Source organism: Lycium barbarum, chromosome 6 (genome assembly GCF_019175385.1).
Source record: "Lycium barbarum isolate Lr01 chromosome 6, ASM1917538v2, whole genome shotgun sequence".
Taxonomy (NCBI): Eukaryota; Viridiplantae; Streptophyta; class Magnoliopsida; order Solanales; family Solanaceae; genus Lycium; species Lycium barbarum.
The window spans coordinates 123,367,108-123,393,754 of NC_083342.1; the positions used below are offsets into that span (position 1 = coordinate 123,367,108).

The 26,647-nt window shown below is 34.9% G+C and overlaps 2 protein-coding genes across 5 annotated transcripts; both read left to right on the forward strand.

Annotated features, from left to right (window-relative positions):
- Positions 1 to 367: 367 nt before the first annotated feature.
- On the forward strand, positions 368 to 12,928 carry LOC132598533 (flap endonuclease 1). 4 transcript variants are annotated; one of them, XR_009566594.1, is made up of 19 exons: positions 368 to 526; positions 602 to 718; positions 825 to 883; positions 5,616 to 5,675; positions 5,765 to 5,818; positions 5,907 to 5,955; positions 6,153 to 6,200; positions 6,901 to 6,966; positions 7,137 to 7,187; positions 7,558 to 7,677; positions 7,753 to 7,837; positions 8,419 to 8,500; positions 9,465 to 9,579; positions 9,671 to 9,727; positions 9,836 to 9,882; positions 10,125 to 10,176; positions 11,223 to 11,388; positions 11,944 to 12,064; positions 12,656 to 12,928. XR_009566594.1 is itself a non-coding variant. In XM_060311463.1 (18 exons), the coding sequence occupies exons 1-17, from the start codon at positions 515 to 517 to the stop codon at positions 12,016 to 12,018; spliced, it is 1,149 nt and encodes a 382-aa protein (XP_060167446.1). In that variant the 5' UTR covers positions 368 to 514; the 3' UTR covers positions 12,019 to 12,064; positions 12,656 to 12,928. The 4 variants fall into 4 exon arrangements, 2 of the variants coding, with proteins under 2 accessions (XP_060167446.1, XP_060167445.1); XR_009566595.1 differs by lacking the exon at positions 11,223 to 11,388 and having other exon boundaries at positions 11,944 to 12,069; XM_060311463.1 differs by lacking the exon at positions 11,223 to 11,388.
- A 3,421-nt stretch (positions 12,929 to 16,349) lies between these two features.
- Positions 16,350 to 17,343, forward strand: LOC132600110 (nectarin-1-like). Its single transcript, XM_060313221.1, has 2 exons — positions 16,350 to 16,535; positions 16,670 to 17,343. Exons 1-2 carry the CDS (start codon positions 16,406 to 16,408, stop codon positions 17,203 to 17,205), a joined length of 666 nt encoding a protein of 221 aa, XP_060169204.1. The 5' UTR covers positions 16,350 to 16,405; the 3' UTR covers positions 17,206 to 17,343.
- The last annotated feature ends 9,304 nt before the right edge of the window (positions 17,344 to 26,647 follow it).

Genomic DNA, 26,647 nt, shown 5'->3' on the forward strand with positions numbered 1-26,647 from the left:
GAAGGAAATAAATATGTGTCGGAGAATTAAAATTGAAGTGCATACGTGTATATATGATAAGAGAATAAATATTCAGTACTATGATATATGCTCACGTGAGATAAAAAATAGTTTAATAATGTGGCCAAATAATATGAGGCGGAGGGAGTATTTCATTTATTAATTCTTAAAGGTTTTGAAAAATCAAAAGTAAACAAGTAAATGTGTAGGAGAATTAAAATTGAATTATATATGTGTATGCATGAGAAGAGATAAATATTGAGTATGATCACATATATCCATATAGAAAAAAAGCAGCTGGTTAAATTGTACAATCAACTGTACAATGTATACAGCTTGTGATACAAATTTGTATTGGTATGTTAGTCCTCAGTTCACATTTATATATAATAGAAACATATACATATACCAAAAGGCGGGAAAAGATTAAACCCTAGTACCCAGCCCTTTGAGAAATTACACCTTCTTCTTTTCATCTTTCTCTAACATTGGCTTTTCGATTTCTATCTAAAAAATGGGAATTAAGGTATATGTAATGTTTAATCTATCAATTTTTCCTTATCATTTTCATAAAGTGAACTGTTTCTTTGTGAATTTCTAGGGTTTAATGAAGCTGTTGGCTGACAATGCTCCAAGTGGAATGAAAGAGCAAAAATTCGAGAGCTATTTCGGCCGTAAAATAGCCATCGATGCTAGTATGAGCATTTACCAGTTCCTGGTCTGTACATTTACCTGTATATACACATTGATGTACATAATGTGTTCTATCTTAATGCATGTATGGAGTTACTAGAATAATTCAATTGTGAATTGTTGTGGTGTAGATTGTGGTAGGACGAAGCGGTACGGAAATGCTCACTAACGAAGCTGGGGAAACTACTAGGTATTCCTTCTTTCAGTTTGTTTGTCTTACTTTTCTTTTATGACAATTTTTTAATTCTAACTTTCCACGTGACATGCTTAAGACCACAAGATTAAAGTGCATTTTGGTACTTCAACATATTTTAATTTAAGATCACAACGTTCAAAAGTCTTCTTTCCTTTATTAAACTCCGTGCCAAGTCAAAACCAGACAAACATAAAATGGAAGGAGTATATTCGGTTTGTAACATAGACTTGCTCTTTGTAATTTGTGATGATTTCTGGTGACTAAGGTGCACCACGTTCTACTCCGTCCGTTTAAAAAAGAACGGCAATGAAAGATGAGTTCGGAACCTAAATGCCCCAAGAAAAAAGGAAAGTAACTCCCGCAAGGGTGACTAAGTTGGTTGAGCATGGGACTTCCATACTGGAGGTCTTAGGTTTGAAACCCCCTGCCTACGGCAATAGGGGATTTGCCTTCTGGGTCGAGCTTGTTTAGTGTGGGTTATCTCTCTTATGTGGTTTGCGGGCGATTGCTCCTTAAGGTTTACCCTGTGCTCACCGGTTGTGGGTTCCCTCGTCATTAAAAAAAGGAGGAAAGGAACAAAAATGCCGGATAAAAAAAAGTTACATAAGTACCTTTAACGCAGGAATTCTGCGCTAAAGGTCCTCCTTTAACACAACAATTTCATACGTTAAAGGAGTCAATAATTCACTGAATTTTCAGTAGATTCTACTGCCAATCCGCACTTGATTTACCGGGGTGTAACAGACTTTGCATCATCGATTCTAACTGTTGTAATTGACTTTGAGGATGAATATCATCCTCACTTTTAGAGGCTGAGAAAGGGACTTAATCATTTGCTACCTCCGCATTAGGTATGTCGGCACTATCACTCTCTGATGTTTCTATATGATTCGGATAATCAACACTATCAAGTAAAGGTCTTCTCCTACAGAAAATAAGTAAAATTTTTTAGCTACCAAACATCAAAATACTGTATATAGGTATATCAAAATGATGGACCTACCGTCAAGAATCAACATTGCATGGGCTTGAGGAAGGATCCACACTTGGTACCGCAGGCTCGTTTTGCGTAAAGTTTTCTCTACACAAACACAAGCAGGTAAAGTATTTTAACTACTAAACATCAAAACATTTATATTATCTAATCTTCAAAAGCAAACCTACCAATAATAATCAACTGCACTGAAACTTGAGGAAGGAGCATCGTTTTGGAAAGTTTGATAGGCTGAGCGTGTTCCAACTTGATTCATCCATCCTGACTAAGAGGACTGCCTGATATTACACGTATCAGGTGTATAAGCCCTAAAAAATACAAACAACATTACTATTACCATAATAAACATATGCTACTCACTACACATAATAATAAAGATAATACACTCTACCCTATAAGTTTGATTATATTGATGATTTAAAGCTTCCAGTGACATTTGACCCGTCAAAATGTCAAGAACTCATGTCGGGATAAGTGTTAGCATAGTAGGCCAGACTTCAGCGACTTCAGGACGAGGTGCAGACGAAACTTCTGGGACTTTCTGGCAAATTCAAGCCGGGGCTCCCCAACGAATTCTGGTTGGGGCTTCCCGACGATTTGCAGGTATCTTCTCGATATACAATTCAAACACGTTCATAGTGATACAATCCCTATAATCATCCATCGCCCTCAAATAATCAGTCAAAGAGACATCGTCTATGATATTCCACTCGCCATAATTGACTAAACCTTGCGGTGGAAAAGATATTGGATATCTCCCTATTACAGATAAATTAAAATCTCGCCTATTAACTTTAATTCTACAATATAAGGCTTTGAGTAATCTTGATTATTTCGGGTCAGGTGGAAACCTAATATGGTATTTAGGTGGAATACTATAGCGCATAGTATTAGCATCATGAACAATCTCCTCGTTCCAAAACAATGAAACCCTAACAAGTGGAGGATCCTCCATTTTTACTAATTTACGAGTTGGATGAGTCTTTCCCTAGTCCAAAATCCGCTTTAAATAGAGTTTGAATGAGCTTAGATGCATCATATAACGCAAAAAATTATTGCACCATGCAACTTTACGTCAAATCAAGTACGGATGGACAGTAGAATCTACTGAAAATTCAGTGAATTATTGACTACTTTAATGCAGGAAATTGTTGCGTTAAAGGAAGACTTTTAGCGCAGGAATTTCTTGCGTTAGAGTTATTTATGTAACTTTTTTTTATGGAGTATTTTTGTTCCTTCCTTTTTTTCTTGGGGCATATAGGTTCTGGACTCAGGAATGATCGAGTCTAAATTGGGACATTGGTTTCTTAATTTTATGAGAAAAGCAGTGTTTTAAAAGACAGTATCAGGATGCACTGGCAAAACGCCCCGGGGCTTATGTGCGGGGCTTAGTTTCTGTGAGGCTTACGCTCTAAGCGCCCGATTGTACGCTCTAAACACGCCTAACGCCCAATGCTCGGGGCTCGCCTAACAGTTCTTACACAAATTATATGTTAAATTCCTTAATTAAAATCGTTGATCCTCATAAATCTCTAACAAATGAATGATTCTTAATAGATTTTCATCGATAGAAATAAGAAGATTGAGTGTAACTTAAATAACAATTCGTAGTATTGCATATTTACTAGTTGAGAACATCGTGAGGGTGAATATTACTTAATATTTCTTTTAAAAATGCATATCCGAAGTGTGCATTTTCACCTGTTATTTGTCTTTTATCCTATGTATCAAAATTATCATTTTTTATTATTTCGCTATTTGAAAGTAATTTTATTTTTATTCACGAAGGAGTTACATTTTAATTATAATACTGATAAAGTTTATCGATTATTTGCTTATAGGGAGATAAAATGAATAGTAATATTGTTTTAAGAAATTGTGATTTTTTCATTATTTGAAAGTTAAGATGTTAGAGTTGATTTGCATTTCATAATAGCTTTTATTTCATTGTATTGTTTATACTTGTAAAATTATGTTATATAATTTCAAGTTGTAAGTGGCGTATAATGGATTGCTTTGATTAGTTTTTTGTGAGGATCAAGCATATATATATATATATAATATATATTTCCTTTATTTACAGTTTTCTTTTATTTTTTATATAATTTTACCTATTTAAAAATCTTTATTGTAATTATATTATTTTATGAAATACTAAAAATTAAATACTCATGTGGCTTACGCCCCATGCCTCGGGGCTTACGCCTTGCCTTTTAAAACACTGGAGAAAAGTTTGCACATTTTGATACGATCCTACTTGGCACACCTCATTTCAAGACTTACATCCAAGGCCAAGATATGGAACTTCAAACTCTACAAGCGGCATGGATGATAAGGATGGCATTGAAGGCCTTTGGAGGCCCATACAAGCCCCACAATGAGGCCTATGATGCGTGGGAGGTGGCTTGGGCGAGGCTTGAAGAAGAAGCTACTAGAAAGGGGGTCAAATGCGCAAAGTGGCCAAACGTGCAAATAGGGGCATTTCTGAAAATTGGCTACATGTGCAAACTTGGACAAGGTCGGGAGTTGGCTATTTGTGCAAAGAAGGTTATGCTTGCAAGAAGGCCATGCATGCAAGGTTGATTAGAGGGCCATCTATGCAAGGAGGGGCGTGTTTGGCCATTGAAGGCCAATTCTTGAATTGAAGACTACACTAAGAAGACTAGCCAAACAAGGCCCTTACTTCATTAAGGGTAGCATTGTAATTGCCTATTAGTCTTCTTTACCTAGCTTGTATACATAGCTTGTCTTTCATTTCATTACGGAGATCACCGAGATTTTGGATGATGAATATTTTAGTGATGATAAGATTATCATAGTTTGTTTAGCTAGGGTTTAGCTTAGTTTAGTAGATTTAATGGTGGATTCCATTGTTGGTCTTTGAACCGTTTATTTCCAATGATTTCATGAAGATTGTTCGTTTGTGGATTTCATCCGAATATCTTGCCTTGAATTCATATTGCTTTGGTTCTTTTGGGTTGTTGAATTCAAATTAGAAGGGTTTAGGTTTCATATATCTAGATTTGTCTATAGGATTCCCCCATTCGGGTCAAGTATTTATCCTCTTTTCTTATCCCCTTTATTTTTCCGCATTTGAATTGGTTTGGCTTCATCCCCAAATCGATTCGTATCACATTTGGAAACTACATAAGAAGTAGTACTTTCCCAGTTCCAATTTATGTGATATAGTTTGAATCAACACAGTTTGAGAAAGAAATACAAACTTTTGGAACTCGCGGTCTAAAACATGTCATAGCATTTGTGCGATGATAAGACTTCTGAAACTCGTGGTCTTAAATATGCCAAAACATTTGTGTGTAAAAGCTTCTCATTAAGGGTAAAATGGAAGGTGTAAAATTAATTGTTTCCAAATTTAGAAGTGTTTCATTCTATTTGGAACGGACTAAAAAGGAAGTGTGTCACATAAACTGGAACATGAGGAGTATAATCTACATAGTTGTTTAATAAAAAGAATTTTAAATATGGTAGTCAAAGGGAAAACTGTTTCTCTACTATTAGTAGTACTGTAGTGGTCTATATAAAATGAGGAGGAGTAACATTTTGTGGCCTATTTGTTGCTTTAAACAGTAAAATAGGAAATATTTGTGTACCTGCTATTCTAGTTCATTTAGATAGTTACTTATGTTAGGTTTGCTTTACTCGGTTCTACTTTGTAATCGACATTACAAAACTGTAGCTTTTATTGATTATGATGGTTATATGTATTTGCAGTCATTTGGTTGGGATGTTTTCGCGGACAATTAGGCTTTTGGAAGCTGGAATCAAGCCAGTGTACTTTGCTGCTTTAAGCTTTCGTACTTTTCCTATTGTCCCTCTATTACCTTGTTCCTCTTAAGTAATTTTCATGTCTTTATTAACAGTTATGTTTTCGATGGGAAGCCCCCTGATTTGAAGAAACAAGAACTTGCAAAACGGTACCTATTAGTTCCCTTGCTCTTTGTATTATATCCATGGCATCCTGCCTGTTTATTCATGTTTTCAGACTGTTTCTTGTCTATGCAGTTACTCTAGAAGGGAAGATGCCACAGATGACTTGGCTAAGGCTACAGAGGTTTGATAGTTATATATCATATGTTTTCAGTACCTCTTTTGGGCTTATTATTAATTGACTTTAATTTCCTGTACCCTCTACCACAGGAAAGGGATTGAGGAAAGTATATGACATGTTCTATGTGTTTGGTCAACCTCTTATTTTTCCTCATCTGTGTGTATGTTCACATAATTGATATAGTTGCATTCTGATTACAGGCTGGCAACAAGGAGGATATTGAAAAATTCAGCAAGAGAACAGTAAAGGTGGGCGTATAAATGCTTTATTCTTTATGAGTGCTACTCTTTATCCTTGACTTCCCCAACTGGTTTTAAGTTTGTTAGTTGTGTAATATCAGAAATACAGTTTGTCTACTGCTCCTTTGATCTTATTGCATAGTAGATGGTTAAACTGCTATTGTTCTATTATCTACAAATACAAGATTTAAAACTGTGCTGAAAAAGTCCAACAGCTTTAGATGCAGAGAGAACTAATAATGTCAGGAAAAGGAAGCACCTTTGTCTACACTTTACACATAATCTGTTGAGCTTCACTCTTTAATATATTTTGTATAGACAGTTTCAGAAGCAGGTGGCCTATATGCTCAAACTACAAAGCTTGTATCCATTTTCTGCTATTGAGTTATGATTTACAACCTTGTTCAACATAGAATTGCAGGTTCTGAGTAGAAAAGAAGTTTCAACACTCGGCGATAATTCTAGAATAACTTTTTAATACTTTTCTCTTCTAAGTTTGGCAAGCGTGTGCTGCAATAGTAGCTACTAATACCACTGAAATGTTTGAGACTTTGAAGAAAATGACTTCTTGTGAAATATGGGATATCTATTTGTATAAATATGCTTTGGCTTGTAGACCTCCCTAAATGTTTGGATTCTACCCCTCTTTTTACATTATATTTAGCCAAAACCTATGCATGTATTTGAATGGCACATATCTGATTTTCAGGTTACACCGCAACACAATGATGATTGCAAAAAGCTTCTCAGACTGATGGGGGTACCTGCTATTGAGGTGAGTTGGGAGTCTGTATAGACAATCTGGTTAGGGTGTCTTTTAGATGGCAAGTGGCATTCACTGCACCTTAATGCACGAAATTTACACGCAATGGTATGTCTGCAAAGTACAGTTTTTGCCCTTAATGTGATGGAAAGTCTGAATTTTTTCCTTGATGGTTTCCTTAGGCTCCTTCTGAAGCAGAGGCTCAGTGTGCTGCACTTTGCAAGGCAGAAAAGGCATGTATTCCCTGTCAAATAGTTAATTGCTTAGTACTATGCCCGTCTATTAGAGCAAATATCACTTATGAAATGCTCAGATTACCTGATAACTTGCTTGATGATTCATATCGTTGGAATATCTAATCTATAATATTTGAAAGGATATATTTAGGGCCTGCATTTTCAAAATTAAGTTTCTTCATGGTATGTATAGTCCTTCACACATATGCTATAATAAAAACTTCAGAGGTTGGGGTGGGGGTTGACAATGAAATGTTTATCTGAAGAGTAGTGATGTGTAATTGAGTCAGATTTTTCACTTCCCAGTCATTTGTTGGGCATCATAATAGAAAAGTATCAGATGAGAAAGAGTTCCTCTATTTGTCAGGTCTATGCTGTGGCCTCAGAAGATATGGATTCCTTAACTTTTGGAGCTCCAAAGTTTCTTCGCCATTTAATGGATCCTAGCTCCAAAAAGATACCAGTGATGGAATTTGATATCTCCAAGGTAAAATGGTCGTGAACACTGTTTTGGTTGATGTCTTGATGTCAAGTGTATAATCTCTTGATATATGTATCGCAGGTATTAGAGGAGCTCGAACTTAGTATGGATCAGTTCATAGACTTGTGCATTCTTTGTGGATGTGATTACTGCGATAGCATCCGAGGTACCATGCTTGTCAGTTAGATCCCTGTCTAAAAAAAACATTTTACTGCATTATATAGATTGCAGTAATCTAAGAGTCCATATAGCTTCTTTCTCCATTTTTTTGGGGATAAGTATATAAGTCCGATCCCTAATGCATATGTGCTTTGATTGTTGTAATGGAGATGTGCGTGTGCTTCTAGCCTTCTATACAGTCTGTCAAAATATAGTAGCATCCTTGTCTTCTATTCTCATCTTTGCTTCCTGGGTTAGGGTGGTAAATAACCAAGCACTGTTAAAACTCCTGCCTTCATGTGGAAATTGAGATACCTTAACACCCCCCCCCCCCCCCCGGTTTAGTCCCCTATGTCTCCTCGTGTTCCTTCTGCAATATCTGTTCCCAGTTATGCTACAGTAAGTGCCATTTTTGTGGTTTGCACTTCGCAAAAGTTTTACCCAGCCCCCAGATCCTGCCTTCATATAATCTATCTTACATTAGCATCTAGGAACCGTTTAAACTCCATGTGCTTATGCTGAAACTAATATGATTTTGAGTGATTTGAACAACAGTTTTCGGTATCTAATCATTTATCTACGCAATAGGCATAGGGCCCCAGACTGCTTTGAAGCTTGTACGCCAACATGGGTCAATGGAGAGCATATTGGAGAATATTAACAAAGAAAGGTACTTCATTTGATGTTTTATGGAACTGAGCTCATCAGCTATGTATGCATGCATTCATTGGGTGTTAACTAGCTCTTCTTTGCCAGCAGTGTTCAGATATCCTGAATCTTGATAAAATGAACATAAACTGTTTCCAGAAGCTAGTTGATTTCTCTTGTTTCTCAAGACACAAAAAGTGAGGAGATGCTGAAAATTTCGAAATTCATTCTAAAAGAGCTTGTCGTATATGTAAAAAGGGATTTCCACCTTTTAGTGCAATTGCTACTGGAGAGGTTATAGGTTAGCACTGTTTGATGGACTGTACACTTCCTCCACAGACAATACCCAATGTTCTAAAACATTAGCATACTCTTCTCGGGTAAGATTTTGAAAGTTAAAAGTTCATAAGGGACCATATATTGTAAGATAAATTATAAAAGAAAGGGCATCCTGGTATACTAAGCTCCTGCTACTTGTGGAGTCCCTGGATCATGTTGGATCTATTGTACACAGCCTAGACCGGGCTGCCCTTTTATTTATAATTTATCGCAGAATACATGGTATCTTGTGAAGTTAAATTTTCGAGAGCCCCTAGAGCTTTGGTCTAGTAATTAAAAAGGCAACTCGTGATGTGTGGTTAGGCTTATGCCACGGGTTTGCTGCAAACAAAAGCCTGGTATTTAAGTGGAGAAGGGTAGTAGTGCGGGCCCATTAGTTTCGAACCATATGCCTCTGGCCCTCGAGGATTTCTCTGTTACGAAAAAAAGAATCAAAGAGAAAAGTAAATCTATGTAATTGAAATACTTTGAGAACTCTCCCTCTTCTCTATCTCTTCTGTCTCTCTGTCACCTTTTTTTTGGGGTTGTGGTTGGGGGAGTGGGTGGTCTTGCCTGTAACATTATTTAATTTATTATTTGGGCAGTTGAATACACCACGATTACATCATGTGTTGCTTAAAGTATTTTCATTGTTGATGCTATTGCAGATATCAAATACCTGATGATTGGCCTTATGAAGAGGCTAGGCGGCTCTTCAAGGAACCATTAGTTGTTACAGATGATGAGCACACTGAACTAAAATGGGCTGCTCCGGATGAAGAAGTAATCGTTTACCTGAGAAAGTTTTGATTTTTTTGATTGGTTGTTAATGAATTTTAACAGAATTTTCATTTTTATATTTTATTCTTATCAGGGGTTGGTTAACTTTCTGGTAAAGGAAAATGGATTCAACATTGATAGAGTTACAAAGGTGCGTTTCCCTTTCCCATTCAACCTTTTGCCACTATTTGACAGAAAGATTTCTTCTAGCTTTTTTTAAAAGGACACAATGAACTACTTTGCATCTGGCTTTGTTCAGGCAATAGAAAAGATCAAGACAGCCAAGAACAAGTCTTCTCAGGGGAGGTATGAATTGCTTAGAATAAATCTGTTGACGGTTAATAATGTTGGAAAAGACTATCATTCCCTTAACTTCTTAAAAAGTGGTTCATGGGCCCTTTAATACTATTTCACCTTGTAAAAGACTAATATATATATATATATATATATATATATATATATGATGTTCTAGTATATTTGTATTTCTTGTGGTATGTTCTAACCATGAGCTTTGCATTGTGAATTTGTGCCATCTCTTGTTTGAACAGGTTAGAATCATTCTTTAAACCAGTTAGCACATCTGCTCCAGTTAAAAGAAAGGTACCATTCATGAACTCCCTCCACTCTCCTCCCCCGTCCTCCCCACCCCCCAGCCCCCACCTCCCACAAAAAGAAAGAAAAGAAAAATAGGGCCCCTGAACTCCCTGGCATCTCTTTTTGGTTTGTTATTTTAACTTTCTGACCCTTGTTTAGTGTGATGTCACAATTATCTTTTTTTTTTTTTAATAATTAATTGTGAGGAAAAAATTTAATGCTAGCCAACATTATTGCATTGCTTTTCCTTTTTGGCGATGGAGAGTTGGATGATGTTATCATTTATACATTACTCCCTCCGTTTCAATATACTTGTCGTCCTTACTAAAAATATTTGTCTCAAAATACATGTCATTTTAGAAGTTGAAGACAAAATTAATTAGTTTTTTCCTATTTTACCTTTTGTAGCAATTGTTCTTGAAGACTACAAACATCTCAATATTGACACAAAAAAAAAAAAAAGGGCAGCCCGGTGCACTAAGCTCCCGCTAAATATTCAATCACGAGAGATTATATCTTAAGATATAAATAAGGGTAAAATAGTCAAGCACCCCTACTAATTGTTATCTTCTTGAGGGACAAGTAAATGAAAAACACAAGTAATTTGAGATGGAGGGGGTATATATGAGTAGTTCAGTTCACTAGATTAACACCTGGAAATTACGTGTGGTGAGAACAGCAGTTGGCTATGTTGTTTTTTTCTTTCTTTTTAATCATATCTTGTGCATCTTATGTTGATCTTTCTGGAAACCAGCTATATATCTTGGGATAGAATATCAATTATCTTTCATTTTTAGTGTTTTCTATAACCCAAAATGTTTGTTTCTTTTAGAATACAAATTGCAGGCAGTCCTGTCCAAAAAAGCATGCCCATACTAGATGTATAATTTGTCAATGTTTGTTCCAGATTCTAATTGGTTGCCGCCGTAACTTTCCATACGTTGGCTCACCGGGAGTCCAAAAAGCATCCCATGCTAGATATAGAATTTGTTAATGTTTGTTCCAAATTATGATTGGTTTCCTCCCATAACTTTTGGTACGTTGGCTGACAGGGAACTAAATGTGTTCTTGTATCTCCAATTCCCGTTACCAAGTTTAAGACACTCTCTATACAATCCAGACCCGGGGTCCTTGGCAGACCAATCTTCCCATCTTTAGAATTGGGATCAAATTACTCCGTGCCGTTATCCAGACACGTCTGCTTCGGCACATGATGCTGTAAACCCCTCATAAACCTTGATCTCTAAGTTCTTGCCTGCCATAGTTCAAAATGCTCTTATTTAGGTACTACTTTTGCTAAAAATGCTGTGCTGAGTAGTGAATACTGAACCTGTGGGAAAGAAATTGATTGGAGAAGATTTAGAATAGAACTTGTTTATTCATGAAGATACAGGTGGTGCAGCTGAAATACATCCTCCCAAAAATTGTGTCCCATGAACTACTTTTTGAACACACAAACATCAATTTTAAAGTAACGACTACATAAGTTGAGTTGGGGAGTAGGGTAATGTTGTTGAGAACTGCAACTTGCAAAATTTCTTCCAACTTTGTGCTGGAAGTTGTTTCATCAACTTCCACTTTTTTAATTTCAAAAAAACAGCAGTTACTATATTTTAAGCTATGTACTCTTGGTACTATTTTCTATTTGTGACGTTGGCTTTTTGTTTAGTAAATTTTTTGTGAAGAATGAAAATCTAGAGGGGTGTGCTCCTAAATGACGAATCTTTGGCTAAAGATGGGATCTCGTTAATATGATGCCCTATTTGGTCACAGGAAACAGCTCAGACCGCTGAGAAAGGAGGTGCTAACAAGAAATCAAAGGCTGGTGGTGGTAAGAAGAAAAAGTAGTTAGCATCAAGTCAAAGCTTGCAGTAATGTGATGGTTTCGTACTTGGTAAGGTTTGATTCTTTGATCTATTTGATTTGATCATTGTGTACTTCGACATTGTCTGCAACATAGATTCTGATGCCACTTTGATAATTTTTCCCAAATACCATTGTCCAACGCATCCAGCCTAATTGGAGTATAAGATGTCAACTGAATTGAAGTGGCTAATGAGTTTTCTTTGGATTTTTTCTCTACTTCAAAAAGTAGATTTAGAAATCTTTTTGGTTTCTGTACAGTAATTTGTTGTCCTTTCAATGCACCAATATCACGTGCAATTTTCAAGATCTAACTAAACCAGACACGAATTGAAGTTTGTGATTGAAGAAAGGAACAGGGATTTGTAGTTGGAATGTATGGAAGAAAAGATCAATTTTTTTTTCTTTTCCCTAGTTTACAAGTGAAGAAAAGAAGATGAATTGGATCATCCATCTATTGATAAGTAGTACTTCCGAACTTCGGTTAGCAGTGTGTATCTGAGCTTGATGTTCGTTTCACTTATTATCCTGATCTAACTTGACGCTGGTTTAACCTTCATTTGTTTCGTTTTTGTTCTCTTCATGGAAACAATAATGCATTGCGGTTTCCTTTATCTGATAGGAAGGACAGTCAGAGTGGTCTAGTCATATTGCTGCTTGCGGAGTCCTTGGTAGCTGGTGCCTCAATTTTGTTTGTTCTTCTGGAAGAAAATATTCCGATTAGTCGGGCCTCCTTTCAAATGTCTCCTTCCTTTCCTTTGTCCCGTATTCTTCCCCGTTAATGTATAAATCTAGATTATCCTGAGGTTACCATCCTGTGTGAATTGGCATTTCTGTCAGTTGCATGTACAATTTAATGCATAAATCAATCCTAATCTAGCCCTTTGGTGGTTGATGCACTGCTTTAGTTCTCTCGAGTCTTAGGCATTAAACCGAAATAGCAGAAAGATGTGTTAGTCAATAAATAATAACAGACTTGAAAAGACTGCATACGAGCCACTATCACATCGCTATAATAAAACTGCAACTTAAGAAATGGAGATCGAGACTAGTGTCTGTCACTGAGGAAGAAGCTCGTAATTTGGCATCTAGGGAAGCTTCCAATTTTAAGCTGATAGGTCTAATTAGTTAGCACAAAAGATTTTTCTAAACGTTCATCAATTGTTATTTGTTAATTCAGTAGAAAGCTTGTGGAGCTCCTCTTATGTTTCTTTTGCAAATAGTGACAGCTCGGAGCACTAAGCTTATGTAACAATCCAGTCGATACAGACCACAAAAGTCTCTGGTAACAAGTAAACGAGAAAGTTCTGTTTTTTGTTTCATGACCTCACGGAGTATAATATAGCTCAACAAGCTAAAGAATGAATGTGCAGAATGTTCGTTTCCTACAAACAAGTTTTGAACTTTTGACCTGTTATTTCATGGATGAAACTTCAAGTTTACAAGTTTTGATTTTTGATCTTGATGGTTTGTCCATTGGACAACATCAGGGAGAAATCTAACAAGAAGTTGACTTTGGACTTTGGAGGTTTGTCCACGGGGCGAGCGGAGTCAGAAATTTAAGACCGCCTATTTTGAGAGTTATTGGGTGCAATTTCCTGGTGCTCTGCTCTCATTTAGATTCGAAAGCCTAACGTAAAGGGCGTTGGCTATTACGGAAATACATTAGTAGATTGGTCGTCTAATCAATTGTGTAATTCATTAATTAGTCTTTTTTAGCATTATAATTATAATATATTCTCCCTGTTTTAAAGGTCAGTGTAGAATCTAAACTACTTCGATGTTTTTTTATGGGGGGAAAAGAAGCGTGCATCCACATGCCTTGTATAAATTTACTAGAACTCGACCTTCCTATCCAAAGGTGTATACGTCATTTGGAGGTGGGTGGTCTGTTATTCACAAACTAAGATGATTATGTGCCTCCTATTTAATTATTCTTGACAAATGAGACGTCAAATAAATAGGATGGCATAATTAGCTAGGTTCTGTTCACATAAGGAGAAGACTGATCCAAATAACGAAAAAGTTTTCCGGCAACAAACAACGGATCTAAGAATCGATAAATATTCAAGTATTCACGAATATTTGTATGTGTGATTGATGTTCGTGAGATATTTCTTTGTTTACTTGATCTTAGTTACAATGTTGAATCCTAATATTTATTCGTTCCCTTCAGATTTGACTTGGACGTCGTCCCTTTGGATGCCTTCAATCATATTTGCATAATGACCGAGTCCGAGTGCAATCTATAGAAAGTGCAAGTTGTTTAGTGTTTACTAAGGCCAAAAGCCATCGCTAATCAAATAATTTTAGATAAATTAGGCACATGAATTCTGGACAATCTTTATGATTGATATATGCACTTTCCGTTTCCAAATTTTGATTGTTAAAGAGGTAAAGGTCGTATGTATCTCTAATTTTCATGTTCCAACAAAGGAAAATTGAAGGAGTCTCTGCAAATGTCAAAGAGCTATGCCATCCAAGATATATATATATATTCAACTAGTTACTTGCTTTATATCCTTCTTTCCTCTCTCTTAGTAACGGACCATTTCAAATTCTCTTGCTTGTTGACTTTCCTTAAAGAGTGGGAAGAATGGAAATATATTAAGGTAAACCATTTTTATATAATTAGGTCATCTATACATGTCGTAACAGGTAATCTGTCTTATTTTTATCAAAATTTCAAATCTCATATTTTATGAAGGCTTACTAGATATCCTTTAGATGATCAAATAGTGTAAAAACTTATTTAAATTGACGGTGTACAAAACTTAAACTCAAATATTATATGCTCAGCAATAGACAAACATAATTCTTTCTTCTTCTTCTTCGGTAGTTACCAACTTAGACCTTATTCTAGAGAAAAGGACATAAATGGTCCCTTAACTGTGAGAGAAGGTTCAAAATAGTCCCTTAACTCGAGACATTATTAAAGAAAAGATCAAATACCTCGAGACAAAATTGATGGATGTCATTCGGTTATAGGGAAAAACTGAGGAAAAACCTACAGACTTGATAATGTCTGAACATAGTGTCTCGGAACACAAAGACCGACGGACTCTGTCGATTAAAACCCAGGGAGTCCATCGGCTAAGTAAAATACACCAGACTTTAGAAATAAATTAGAAATAGCAGAGACTACAAAATTGTCACTACTAAAAACAAGCGAAAAAATGATGGACGAAATCGAGGGACACTATTTTTTCTACAAAAACCAACTGACATCCGTCAGTTATTTTCGAGGAAAAATGTGCGGAAACTATTTTTTTAAAAGAAGTGCTACAATGGAAGTATTTATTTTTATACCGGGTTTTCAATAAAAACGAGTCTAGCGTATTTTACTTAGCCGATGGACTCCCTTGGTTTTAATTGACAGAATCCGTCGGTCTTTGTGTTCCGAGACACTATTTTCTGATATTATCAAGTTTGTAGGTTTTTCCTCGATTTTTTCCTATAACCGACAGACAACCATCAGTTTTGTCCCGATATATATTCAACTAGTTACTTGCTTTATATCCTTCTTTCCCCTCTCTTAATAACGGACCATTTCAAATTCTCTTGCTTGTTGACTTTCCTTAAAGAGTGGGAAGAATGGAAATATGTTAAGGTAAACCATTTTTATATAATTAGGTCATCTATACATGTTCTAACAGGTAATCTATCTTATTTTTTTTTTTAAATTTCAAATCTCAAATTTTATGGAGGCTTACTAGATATCCTTTGGATGATCAAATAGTGTAAAAACTTATTTAAATTGACGGTGCACAAAACTTAAACTCAAATATTATATGCTCAACAATAAACAAACATAATTCTTTCTTCTTCTTCGGTAGTTACCAACTTATTCCTTATTCTATGTATGAGCTCCGGCCTAAACTTATTCACGCTCGTTAATTATGTATAGAACCATTTTTTTCTGCAAGTCAAAGGGTGCTTCAAGCTTGTTAGAACGTGTCAAATTGTGATATAATGGAAACTATTTCTTAATTCAAGCTTTTTCGTTAAAGGAATTGATCTCCTTAAAGAAATTAACAGCACATGAATGGATAAACTTGATAACAAATCGAATAATGCGAGTCAGCTTATACCTCAGAGGCACCAATGAGACTAGATGCCTAGTCGATTTATGGTCAAATTAACAATTAGCAAATGGCATGTTTCGTGCTCTTACACACAAATTATCTCATGCCAACTAAAATTCCAATTACATCACTTTGATTTGGCCAGCTAGGAATTCTCACCTAAAGCTTTTCATACTTTCCCTATAAATAAACAGTTTAGTTTGTCTTTGCAATATATCCATACAAATTTGAAACATCTTCTTTGTTCGTGTCCTTTTCCCCTATTTACTTGCTTCATATAATCCCAAATGGCTGCCTTTAGAAAGATGCTTCCTTTAATTGTGGTAATTATGGCATTATTAGCCATCAACTCAGATAAAGCTTGTGCTGGAGACCCAGATATGCTCCAGGATATTTGTGTTGCTGACCTTAACTCAAGTAAGTGAAGTGGCTCCAATAACTAATAAGTATTGGACAAACTTCTTCAAAAATATTAGTATTGGATATCATAGAAATTTACTTATAATTAATTACCATGTTACTTATAAGTGATCTGATTGTGTACGTAACAGCCACGAAGGTGAACGGATTTACATGCAAGAACACGTTCTCGGCGGCTGATTTCTCGTCAATGGTCATTTCAAAACCAGGAGCCATCACCAACATGTTTGGCTCCTTAGTCACTGGAGCAAACGTTCAGGGTATCCCTGGCCTTAACACACTTGGTGTGTCAATGGCTCGTATCGACTTCGCTCGCGGTGGCATTAACCCACCCCACACCCACCCACGAGCCACCGAGATGATTTATGTCTTATATGGTACATTGGATGTTGGCTTCATTACCACAGCCAATGTCTTGGTCTCTAAGCGCATTGTACAAGGAGAAGTCTTTGTTTTTCCTAGAGGACTTGTTCATTTCCAAAAGAATAATGGTAAAGTTCCTGCAGCTGTTATTGCTGGCTTTAATAGCCAGTTACCTGGTACACAGTCTCTTGCGACAACGTTGTTTGCAGCTTCACCAGCTGTTCCTGATGATGTCTTGGGTCAAGCATTCCAGATTAAAACTCCACAAGTTCAGTTTATTAAGTCAAAATTTGCCCCCAAGTAATAGAATTGTTTTCTCTCAACAATAATTTGGGTGTGTTGACATATGTTGTTCTGTTATGTACGTTACTAAATGCGTGATGTTTTTTGTAATCTCAATAAGATTTTTTTCTCTCTAGTGTTTTCTCCTAATGTAACAATAATGGCTTCGATCTCCTATCGTTATATATCTCTGAATTAACTTGTTAGGTGCAAGTTTCGAATGGCTCTTCGGGTCTTTTTATCTCCAAATTGATTATTATGAAGTTAATGGCCGGCCGTACAAATAAGCAAGAGAATTAAAAAATAAAAAGATTCTTTTGATTTCGTTTCATTCCGAGAAAAAAAAAAATCAATCGGAGTATATATATGCCAGAGTCAACAGACTCCCTCGGTCTCAATTTATGCGAAAGTGTGATTGAACACGAAATTTAGCAAAAAAAAAAAAAAAAAAGACTTTTGAAATATATAATCTAAAATAAGTCATACATATTTATATAGCTATAATTATTTTATTAAAAAGTAAAATAGGAAGATTGAAGTTAAATTATTAGTACTACTCCTATTAAATATGGACAGATGTTATTCTGTAAAAGAGAAGCCAAAGTGACAAAATGAAAAATGGGATAACAAATTGAGACATACAAAAAACTGAAAATTGTGGGGTATTGAAAATTTGTGTCAACGTCTAACCCAAAAGAGTCACTCAAAATCCTTTGGAACAACCAAATCAAAACCCAAACACAGCAAATATAGAGTAGGTATCTATATTTACTCTTCCAAATTCCAATCATGTCACCAAATTATTGCTTAAAAAGGGTTACACCGTACAAGTCGATTGGCAATATTCACGTTCAGTATCTTTCCAACATTGATTTTCACTCAGACCAGACTTGTGTAGATATATACTCTTTAATCCTCATCACTCTGAATGCTGAATATAGATGCAACTAATACTGTTCATGGAAAATGTTGCAAACAACCAATATCCTCCATATGAAATGCACAATAAAAAGTAATGATTCAAAATTACTTTCGAAGTCTTAAGTAATAATTAGACAATGAATTTTCGTCTTTTGAGCTCTGAAAGGTCTGGTTATATATTAGACGTTAAATCATCTTAAAATATTTTGTTTAATTCAAAAATATTTTCACCTACTTCTCAAATAAATTGTTCTTGAATAAGAAGACACAAAAGAATCAGAAAGAAATTTAAACTTCTTTTATGAGTACTTCTAACTACTTTAATCTGGATAAAGGAATACTAATTTTTTTTTTTAACTCAAAGATATATTAAATAAATCCCATTAAATATTACTGGAAGCACTAAAGTAATGTCTTTCGGCTCAGATCTCCCTGCAAAATTAGACATGGTTATAAAAATAAATAGAGTAAGAAAGAAAAAGAAAAAAGGACACAAAAGAACTTACATTAAAGAGGAATTTTTGGAAAACTATAAGACAAATTGGGATGACACAACCACCAACTGCCATCACAAAGACAAACCACACTTAGTGAGTTGATGGAATAACAGATGCTAGGCTTGCTTCTACATTTTCTTTCAGTAGCTTCAGCTTTTTCATGAGCCTTTCATTTTTCACTGTCCTGGCCACAGTCACTTTTCTTTTCTCTTCTAGACAGGACAGCTCAATAAAATAATTTGTGATCTAAAGTCAAATTTATGTAATTTCTTTTTTTGAAATTCACTCTTTTAACCTTTTTAGATGCAAAGCTATAAATTTATCCTTTTAAGGATTAATCCACTCAAACATTTCGTTTAATAAAAAGACAACCTGGGGCACAAAGTATCTAAAAATAATTAATGAAGAAAAATTGAGTTTAAAATGGAATATAAAACTGCATAAATAGGGGGAAAAAATGAAAACAAAATTACGGGAAAGAAAGAAAAATCAAGATCAAAGGGGTAGGTATATGTAATAATTACTGAGAAATAAAAACTTAACCTAATTTGCTCATTCATTTGAACAACCAAAACTAAATTTTTTAAAACAATGGAAACTTTTTATTTATGATAATTTAAAAAATTATATGTTATATAGAATTAAATGTCATTTTCAATTCTTTTTAGTCTATACATTTATATATTTCTTGTATAGTGACATATGAATCATTAAATCTTCTTTCCATATTTTCAAATTCTTATTTCAATCTCTCAAGTTACAATAAGTTTTTACTTCCTGAGCAAAAGTCTCCTTATAACCACTAAAAAATAACTAAATGTGTCAAAAGTTACAAATTAATAATTAGTAAAGTTTATTATTTTCTTATATGGTAATGACCATGGGCGAAGCTAGAATATGAGTTACAGCTTCGGCCTAACCTAATAGTTTTGGTCCAAATCTTATATTTGTCTTAAGAAATTCATTAAATTTGTACAAATTATTAATTTAGAATCCATACACTTCATAGAACTAGAATTCTAAACCCATAAATTTCAAATTCTGGTTCCACCTCTAGTCGTGACATTTGAAATGTAATAAATTTTCTTTTCAAATTTTTAGTTCTTAGTTAAATGATGGTAGAAGTTGTCTGACATTTTGGAACTTTAAATTAAACTATTTAAAATCTTCATATCTACCAATAAGATTTTTGACAACAAGAATCAAAGTATTGTATTGCAACAAATGGCTAACATTTTATTAACTTGAAAGAACCTTCCCCAAGTTATATAATAAGACATGTGATACTTACTTTTCCACATGTCAAACAACTATAAATATGCACTAGTGACTAATTATACGTAATGAATTGTGAGTTTTGAGCTCCATATGGTCTGGTACATATTAGATGTCAAACCATCTCAAAATATTCTGTCAACTCAAAATTATTTTTCACCTCATTTCTCAAATAAATTGTGATTGAATTAAAAAAAATACAAAAGAATCAGAAAGAAATTTAGACAACACTTGTTTTATGACTAGTTTAATCTGAATAAAGGAATACTAATTTTTTTACTTTAACTCAAAGAGACATATTAAATAATTTCCATTGGTCTATGGCATTTCATTGGGCTAAACGGGGAAGTTGGAAGTTGTCGGGTAAGGCACAAGGATCCAATATTCTAATCTGCCATGAGGTCATATTAGCCAATATGTTATTCAATGTCATCTGGAAGACGATAACGGCAACGAAAAGAAACTAAAGGCACTACTCAAAGAAAAGAAATTTCTCGCCGCCAAGGAACATAAGAATTTAACTATTAGGGAAGAGAAGATTTCTTTACTTGAAGATGAGATGAAGAAGAAGGCCGACGCCCTAAACTGCGACGTAGACCTACTTGGCGACGAAATCAACCATCGTTTATCGTCGCAATTTGCTATATTTATCTACTCACTTGCATGCATATTTGTATTACTTAACAACGTCGCTCCATTGATTCTCATCCTCCCCAAATTTATATGCAAAGATGGTAATTAATGGAAAAGATCCTAGCATTGTCGATATATTTGCTACTAGTGGTTCAAGTTCAAGTGTTTCTACATATTTTTGGCCTTTCACCCCATTTGTTTCGAAACTCTAGCTTCGTGCCTATTGAATATTTTGTCTAACAAGCATGAAATTGCCTATTTAGCACAAATTTTTGAAGATATGCTGTCAGAAACAACATTAGCTTTGATGAATCAATTATCTTATTTCTTGTATGTTAAGATGAGAGCCAGCTTCATAGTCATTTATGCTGCACTGTGTTACCAAAAAAAAAAAAAAAAACCGTTGAACAGCAAGGTCATGTGTCTCAGCTCTATAAAACAAACTGCGACATGCCTCACAATGGTTGTGTGAGACCTCTCAATTTTGCCAAATGGAATAGTGGGTTTCGCTGGTCAGTTTTTCTCTCCTTTGCCAAATTTTACCTTCGTCCTTCATCCCTGAAATCCACACCAACATGACCACATCCAGAATTGGAAAATCTGGGCTCCTCAACAAACAATTTAGACAAGCCCATAAAAATATTGGTGGCATAATTTAAGATAGAGCAAGTTATTTTTTGTTGATGTATGAACCCTTCTTTTCTTGTGTGTGTCCTCTGTGTTGCGTGTATAAGAGCTTTTTGATGGGTTTGTGAGGGTGAACAGATTTTCTTACGAGGAATGTGAGAGTAGTAATTAGTTCTATATTTTAACAATCAATCCGAGTATGAATACTGCATATTATTTTTGCTCGATGTTTATTATGTTAGAGGAAATCAAGGATAATTTCTTTCTTTCTTCTGATGCTGCATATAATTGTTTCGTTAAAGAGGAAGACCAGAGAAGATGAGAGGAAAATTGACTTTTGAGGAAAAGTTACAGTTGAGTTTCTTCATATGAGGGGATTGGATGGCGCTGATGCAGAGAGAGAGAAAGGGCTTCTTTTATTCACTGTGGGACTCACAATGCCATTTGGCAAAAAAGCACATCCCTCACACAACTATTACTTGGCATATCTCACTCAAAATAAAAAAATTCACGGATACGAACCTTGCTCCCACATTTTCTTTCAGTATTTTCACGAGCCTTTCGTTTTTCATCATCGTGGCCACATCCATTATTTGTCCAGTCACTTCCCTTTTCTCTTCTAGACTCCAAAAATACTTCATCCATCGCACATTGGATGTCTGTCTTTCAATGTCCTCTTTTGTTCTAAATTCTTTACGTTCTCGTTCAACAAATTTATCCTCTTCCTGGTGCTGAGGGTGAGAACAACTCCAAAAAATTCCACACAAGAAGTTTCCACCATGAGAACAAATGTTCTACATTTTAATTGTCCTATTACATAAGAATAATTAAAACCCGACATTAAGTGTGAAACTAAGAGTGAACAAACCACTAGCGTCTAACTGTTCGTTAAAATCACGGACTACTGAGTTGTCATGTTCTTTTGGAGTCTTAAATCCGTTCTCTAATTTCTCTATGTGATCTTCCACATTCTTCTCAATGCCTGAGGATGTACTCATTGCTGCAAAAAGAAAAGGTTGTGAGCTTCACTAAATGGAAATTGGACAAAAAGAATAAGAAAAATACACCTTTAGATAGCAATCCGAACTATAGATCTAAAATACACAAAGATACGAAACTTTCTAAACATAACACAGGCAGAAATCTAACCAGTAAACTTCTTAATCTGGGTACAATTTCAAGCACTTATTAGATCATGCCACATAAATAAAAGCACGGCTAAAAGGTTACACCAATTCATCGATTCCTATTCATCATAGCTATATTGTACAGTTCCAAGTTGGAAAAATACAAAACAGGAACTCATAACCTTATGGTCACAAAGGAGAGGTTTTCAACTAGTGATCCACCCATGAAAAAAAAAAAAAACAACAAGATGCTGGATAGCAAAGTCTGTTATGAAGTTTACCTAGTTGAAAAGGAGCTAGCAAACCTTTTAACAATATATATCCGAAAAGGCAACAACCCTTTTATACGGGAAGAAAAAACAGAGAGGAATGATTCTGATAGAGTCCACTGGCTGAGGAATAAGTTGTTTGTCTCCTTATATGGTATTGGACAATTATCATTTTATGAGCCAACTTTCGAAATTGAGTTAGGCTTAAATTCATTCATGGCAATGATGCTCACGATGCTATCCCTGACCTTATTCTCAAGATCACCTCATCAAGGACGAATTTAGGGGTAAAATTAAGGTCCCGTGAACACATGATCATCCGATTAAACTCGGTATATTATATGTATATTTCTTAAGATATATCCAGTATTACCTTTAGGAACACATGCTACAAAAGACTCAATAATGCACTTGGTTGAAGGTTAAGTCATTTACCTAGAAGTTTAAAGATCAATTCCCACTTAATGAAGGTTTTTTATTTTTTTTTGTTTTAATAGTGAACCCATACTCTAGAAATTCTAGATTCGCCTTTGCACCTCATCATAGTCTAGAAGGCTAGGATTACCCTTGCTCTTTTCATTGTTTCTCCATAGTTACAAATTGTTACTTTGCTAATCTCTTACGTTTTTTTGGTGTTGGGATATATACTAGTATTAACCATGGGATATATTAAGAAAGTATAAGAAATCCTTTTTACTCGAGAACCGCACTCCCTGTGTATAAAATAGAAATCAAAATATTTTCACTTGCATAATTTTGTTGAATTAAACTGTAGTTAGTTTTCTTTTGAGATTATCCGTGATTCTTACAAAAAATTGTAAATTCTTGTGAATTGTAACCATGATTACTATAGATTACAGTTGGAGCAAATTAGGCTCCTACTTCATGCTCATGAACTGTAAGAGTGGTTGAGTTGGTTCGGCGAGTGGTTTCCTATGTGAGAGATCTGAGACCGATTCTCTTTGCCAACAACTTTCTTGAGCTCGTCACACGGGTCTTGCCTAGTGTGGTTTATGCACTATTGCACTAGAAGCAGGATTTAGCAAGCGCATTCAGAGGGTAGCGGCTACGGGTTCTCATAGCGATAGAATTAACTCCTAAATAGACAGGGAGCGGGGGTAAATTGGGTCTCCAACATTTTTCGCATGACTTAAACTTTTACAAAGTTTTCTGATTTTACGGAACAATCGTAAACTCTGTTCCACAAGTGTGTTCCGACTTAGTTGCGCAAGAGATTTATACGTGAAAAACCATTCAGGCTCGAATGGATGTAAAAATCACAACCTAAACCCCTGTAGGATTTCAACTTGACTTCGCTAAAACACCGAGCCAAAGTGGATTACCCTCATCATCACTAAACTAATTAGTAAGTGTCACAGTTTCTTTCCGCCTTTTTTTTTTCCTATTACTCGCAACTCTCTTTTTGTCTATATAAAGTTTAACAAGTTTAGAAATATAAATACATTGACACTAAGTCGGTGTCTACTATTATAGGCTTATATTACACTTAAGGTGTAGATATATTCTATAGTTAGTAATAAAAATCTTGATTATGTCCTAAAAACAAGTCGAATTAATGAAAAAGAAGAAATAACTTTAACAAAAAACGTTAACAAATTTGGGCAGGTTCCAAGTCGAGGCAGAGCATCTAGTTATGGGATAACGAGGCATATCCTTGTTTAGCTTTGTAATATTTTAGCCAACAACTTTGACAATGGCTCTTTGTTGAGTAGCTCTCGAATTTTGAACAGTAAACCCTGTCATTTTCTTCATATACTATAGAATGTGGTTAAGGATTACAAGAAAATGACATAAAAACAAGCGTTTTTATTTAAGTTTTACACTACGCCACGGACCGTAGAAGTAAATGTGTTACCTGATCCAATATTTTGAGATCCTACCTCCATCAACATTGACACTATATCTTTTTTAGTTTCAAACTATTTCTTTATTTTATTTTAGCGAATATCCAGTGGGAGAAATACAAATGCTACAATATAAAGCATGTTAATTATAGGTTATTGTTATATATATTGTCATCAATAGAAATAGTGTAAGCTTCTTTACATTGTTGTTGATTTTTGTTAGGACAAAATAAACACCCTTTGGCCATATAGACCTAATTATTTGATCGTCCAATCGTTAATGATTCATAACTCAATATTGATAAACACCAATCACTTTGAAGTTTAACTATCAGGTTATTCTAAACGTAGTTACTGCTTTGGTACAAGAAATGATCCTTTACTGGTGTAGTATTAATTTTTTTTCCAGTGTCGACATGCGTTGTTTATTCTTAAAAACTTTAATCAATCAAGTTCAAACATCAAGATAAAAATAGACAAAATGACCATCAAAATCAAGTTAGGTGAAGGTAAGACGGATGGAATAACATTTTTTGCCTAATTTAAGAAGGACGCTACAACTATATAAGAAGATTACTATTTGTTTTCACTTTTCACTTCGAGTGGGTGAACAATTCTCTGCGACAAGTTGAAAACAAAGTGCAGCAATAATTAAGTTCCTTTTATGGATTAATTTGAAATGTATAACGTGATGTGTACGTGTATTTGAAAAAAAAAAGGTTTTTATATGAGTATATTAGGGTTATTTAATGTGAATTTTATATACATCCCAAATAGATATGTCATCCATGACATATGGACATTTGCAATGCCGCGTAGAGTTGATTGAGGTCAACCGACCTTGTTGAAATTCTATTTTTGGATAAGTCATACGCAAAAACTTCGTAACAATGAAGTATTCAAGCTAAGTTAGAATTTATATACAAAAGATATAGTAGAAGCTTAGATTAAAATATAAGCGTAAAAGGTATGTCCTCCCCTATTCAAAGTATATACGTCTTGTTGCCTTCTTCTTTTTCTTTTTATTTTTTGGTTTTTTACCTTTTGTTTTTTTATAGTTTCTCTGGGAAGGATGTGCAATAAATAAGCAGAAGGAGAACTTTACTTGGAATTTAAACTAATTCTAAGTAAAATACGACAGACTTACAAGTTACAACAATATGCTATAACTCAAATAGTACCTCATAATTGCCTTTATCTCTTGTTTGTTGAGCAATCAGTTTCAATCCAAAATCCTATGCAATGAAAACTATTTTATCAAACCATTTCCAGTTTTTTCTACTATAAATAATGAGTAACTGTTGGAAAAGAAAGAAATTTTGTTTGTATCTACCTGTAATTTGAGTGGTTCAGATATGCTTATAAAATATTATCCATCAAACAAATGGAGCCAGGTGCTTCCTTTAATAAAGGTTTTCTTGAATGTTTAAACAATATAAAAACAATAATAAAAACCCCTTAAATTATTCAGGTCACGAAGTCAAAGGGACGGGCAATTCGCAGGAATGTCTTATTTTGGGGTGGTCTTTAATTTTTGTCCAGCAAATTAGTGCTCTTTAATTTTTGTTTCGAACACCGATTTAATAAAAAAAAATAGCAAAGTAGAATTTTGTAGCAAAGTTAGGTCTCGGACAGAATTTTGAATGCAAAACTCTACCTGCAAGCAAAGTTTTGCAAGCCAAAGTTATGCCTCAAGCGTAGTTTTGCAAATCATCAGGCATAATTTGCCTGCAAACTCTACCTGCAGGCAGAGTTTTGAAAGCCAAAGTTAAGCCTCAGGCATAATTTTGCAACCATCAGGTATAGTTTGCCTGCAAACTCCATCTTACCTTAAGGCAGAGTTTGCCTTCAGGCATAAGACAAACTATGCCCAATACTCTGTCTAGCGAATTTAATCTCTGCCTTACGAATTTTTATCAAGCAAAAATTTGAATTTGGAACCCATGAAATTTTAAGCAATGAAAAAAAAATTAAAGATTTTAAATTTGAGTGACAAAAATTAAAGGCCGGTGCTTTTGAAGGACAATCCGCACAAAAAAATGAAGTCAAAGTATACATTAAGACCAAAACTGAGGCCTGATTTAGGACTCTTCTGGGCCCCATCTGTGGGCCCATATTAGCCTTTGCTTTGGGTCGAAGAGAAAAAGGTAGCATGGTTCCTTGCATTTACACAGCACGCGTTCCTCACGTGACTTCAAAGTCCACTAATACTGACGTCTTTGTTTCCCTTTATAAATAACATTTCTCTCT

Coding starts and splice junctions, on each gene's coding strand:
- LOC132598533 (XM_060311462.1), top strand. Junction 8,501..9,464: donor GAGAATATTAACAAAGAAAG/GTACTTCATTTG, acceptor ATGCTATTGCAG/ATATCAAATACCTGATGATT. Junction 10,177..11,222: donor CTGCTCCAGTTAAAAGAAAG/GTACCATTCATG, acceptor GTTGGCTGACAG/GGAACTAAATGTGTTCTTGT.
- LOC132600110 (XM_060313221.1), top strand. CDS start 16,406: ATGGCTGCCTTTAGAAAGATGCTTCCTTTAATTGTGGTAATTATGGCA. Junction 16,536..16,669: donor TGTTGCTGACCTTAACTCAA/GTAAGTGAAGTG, acceptor TGTACGTAACAG/CCACGAAGGTGAACGGATTT.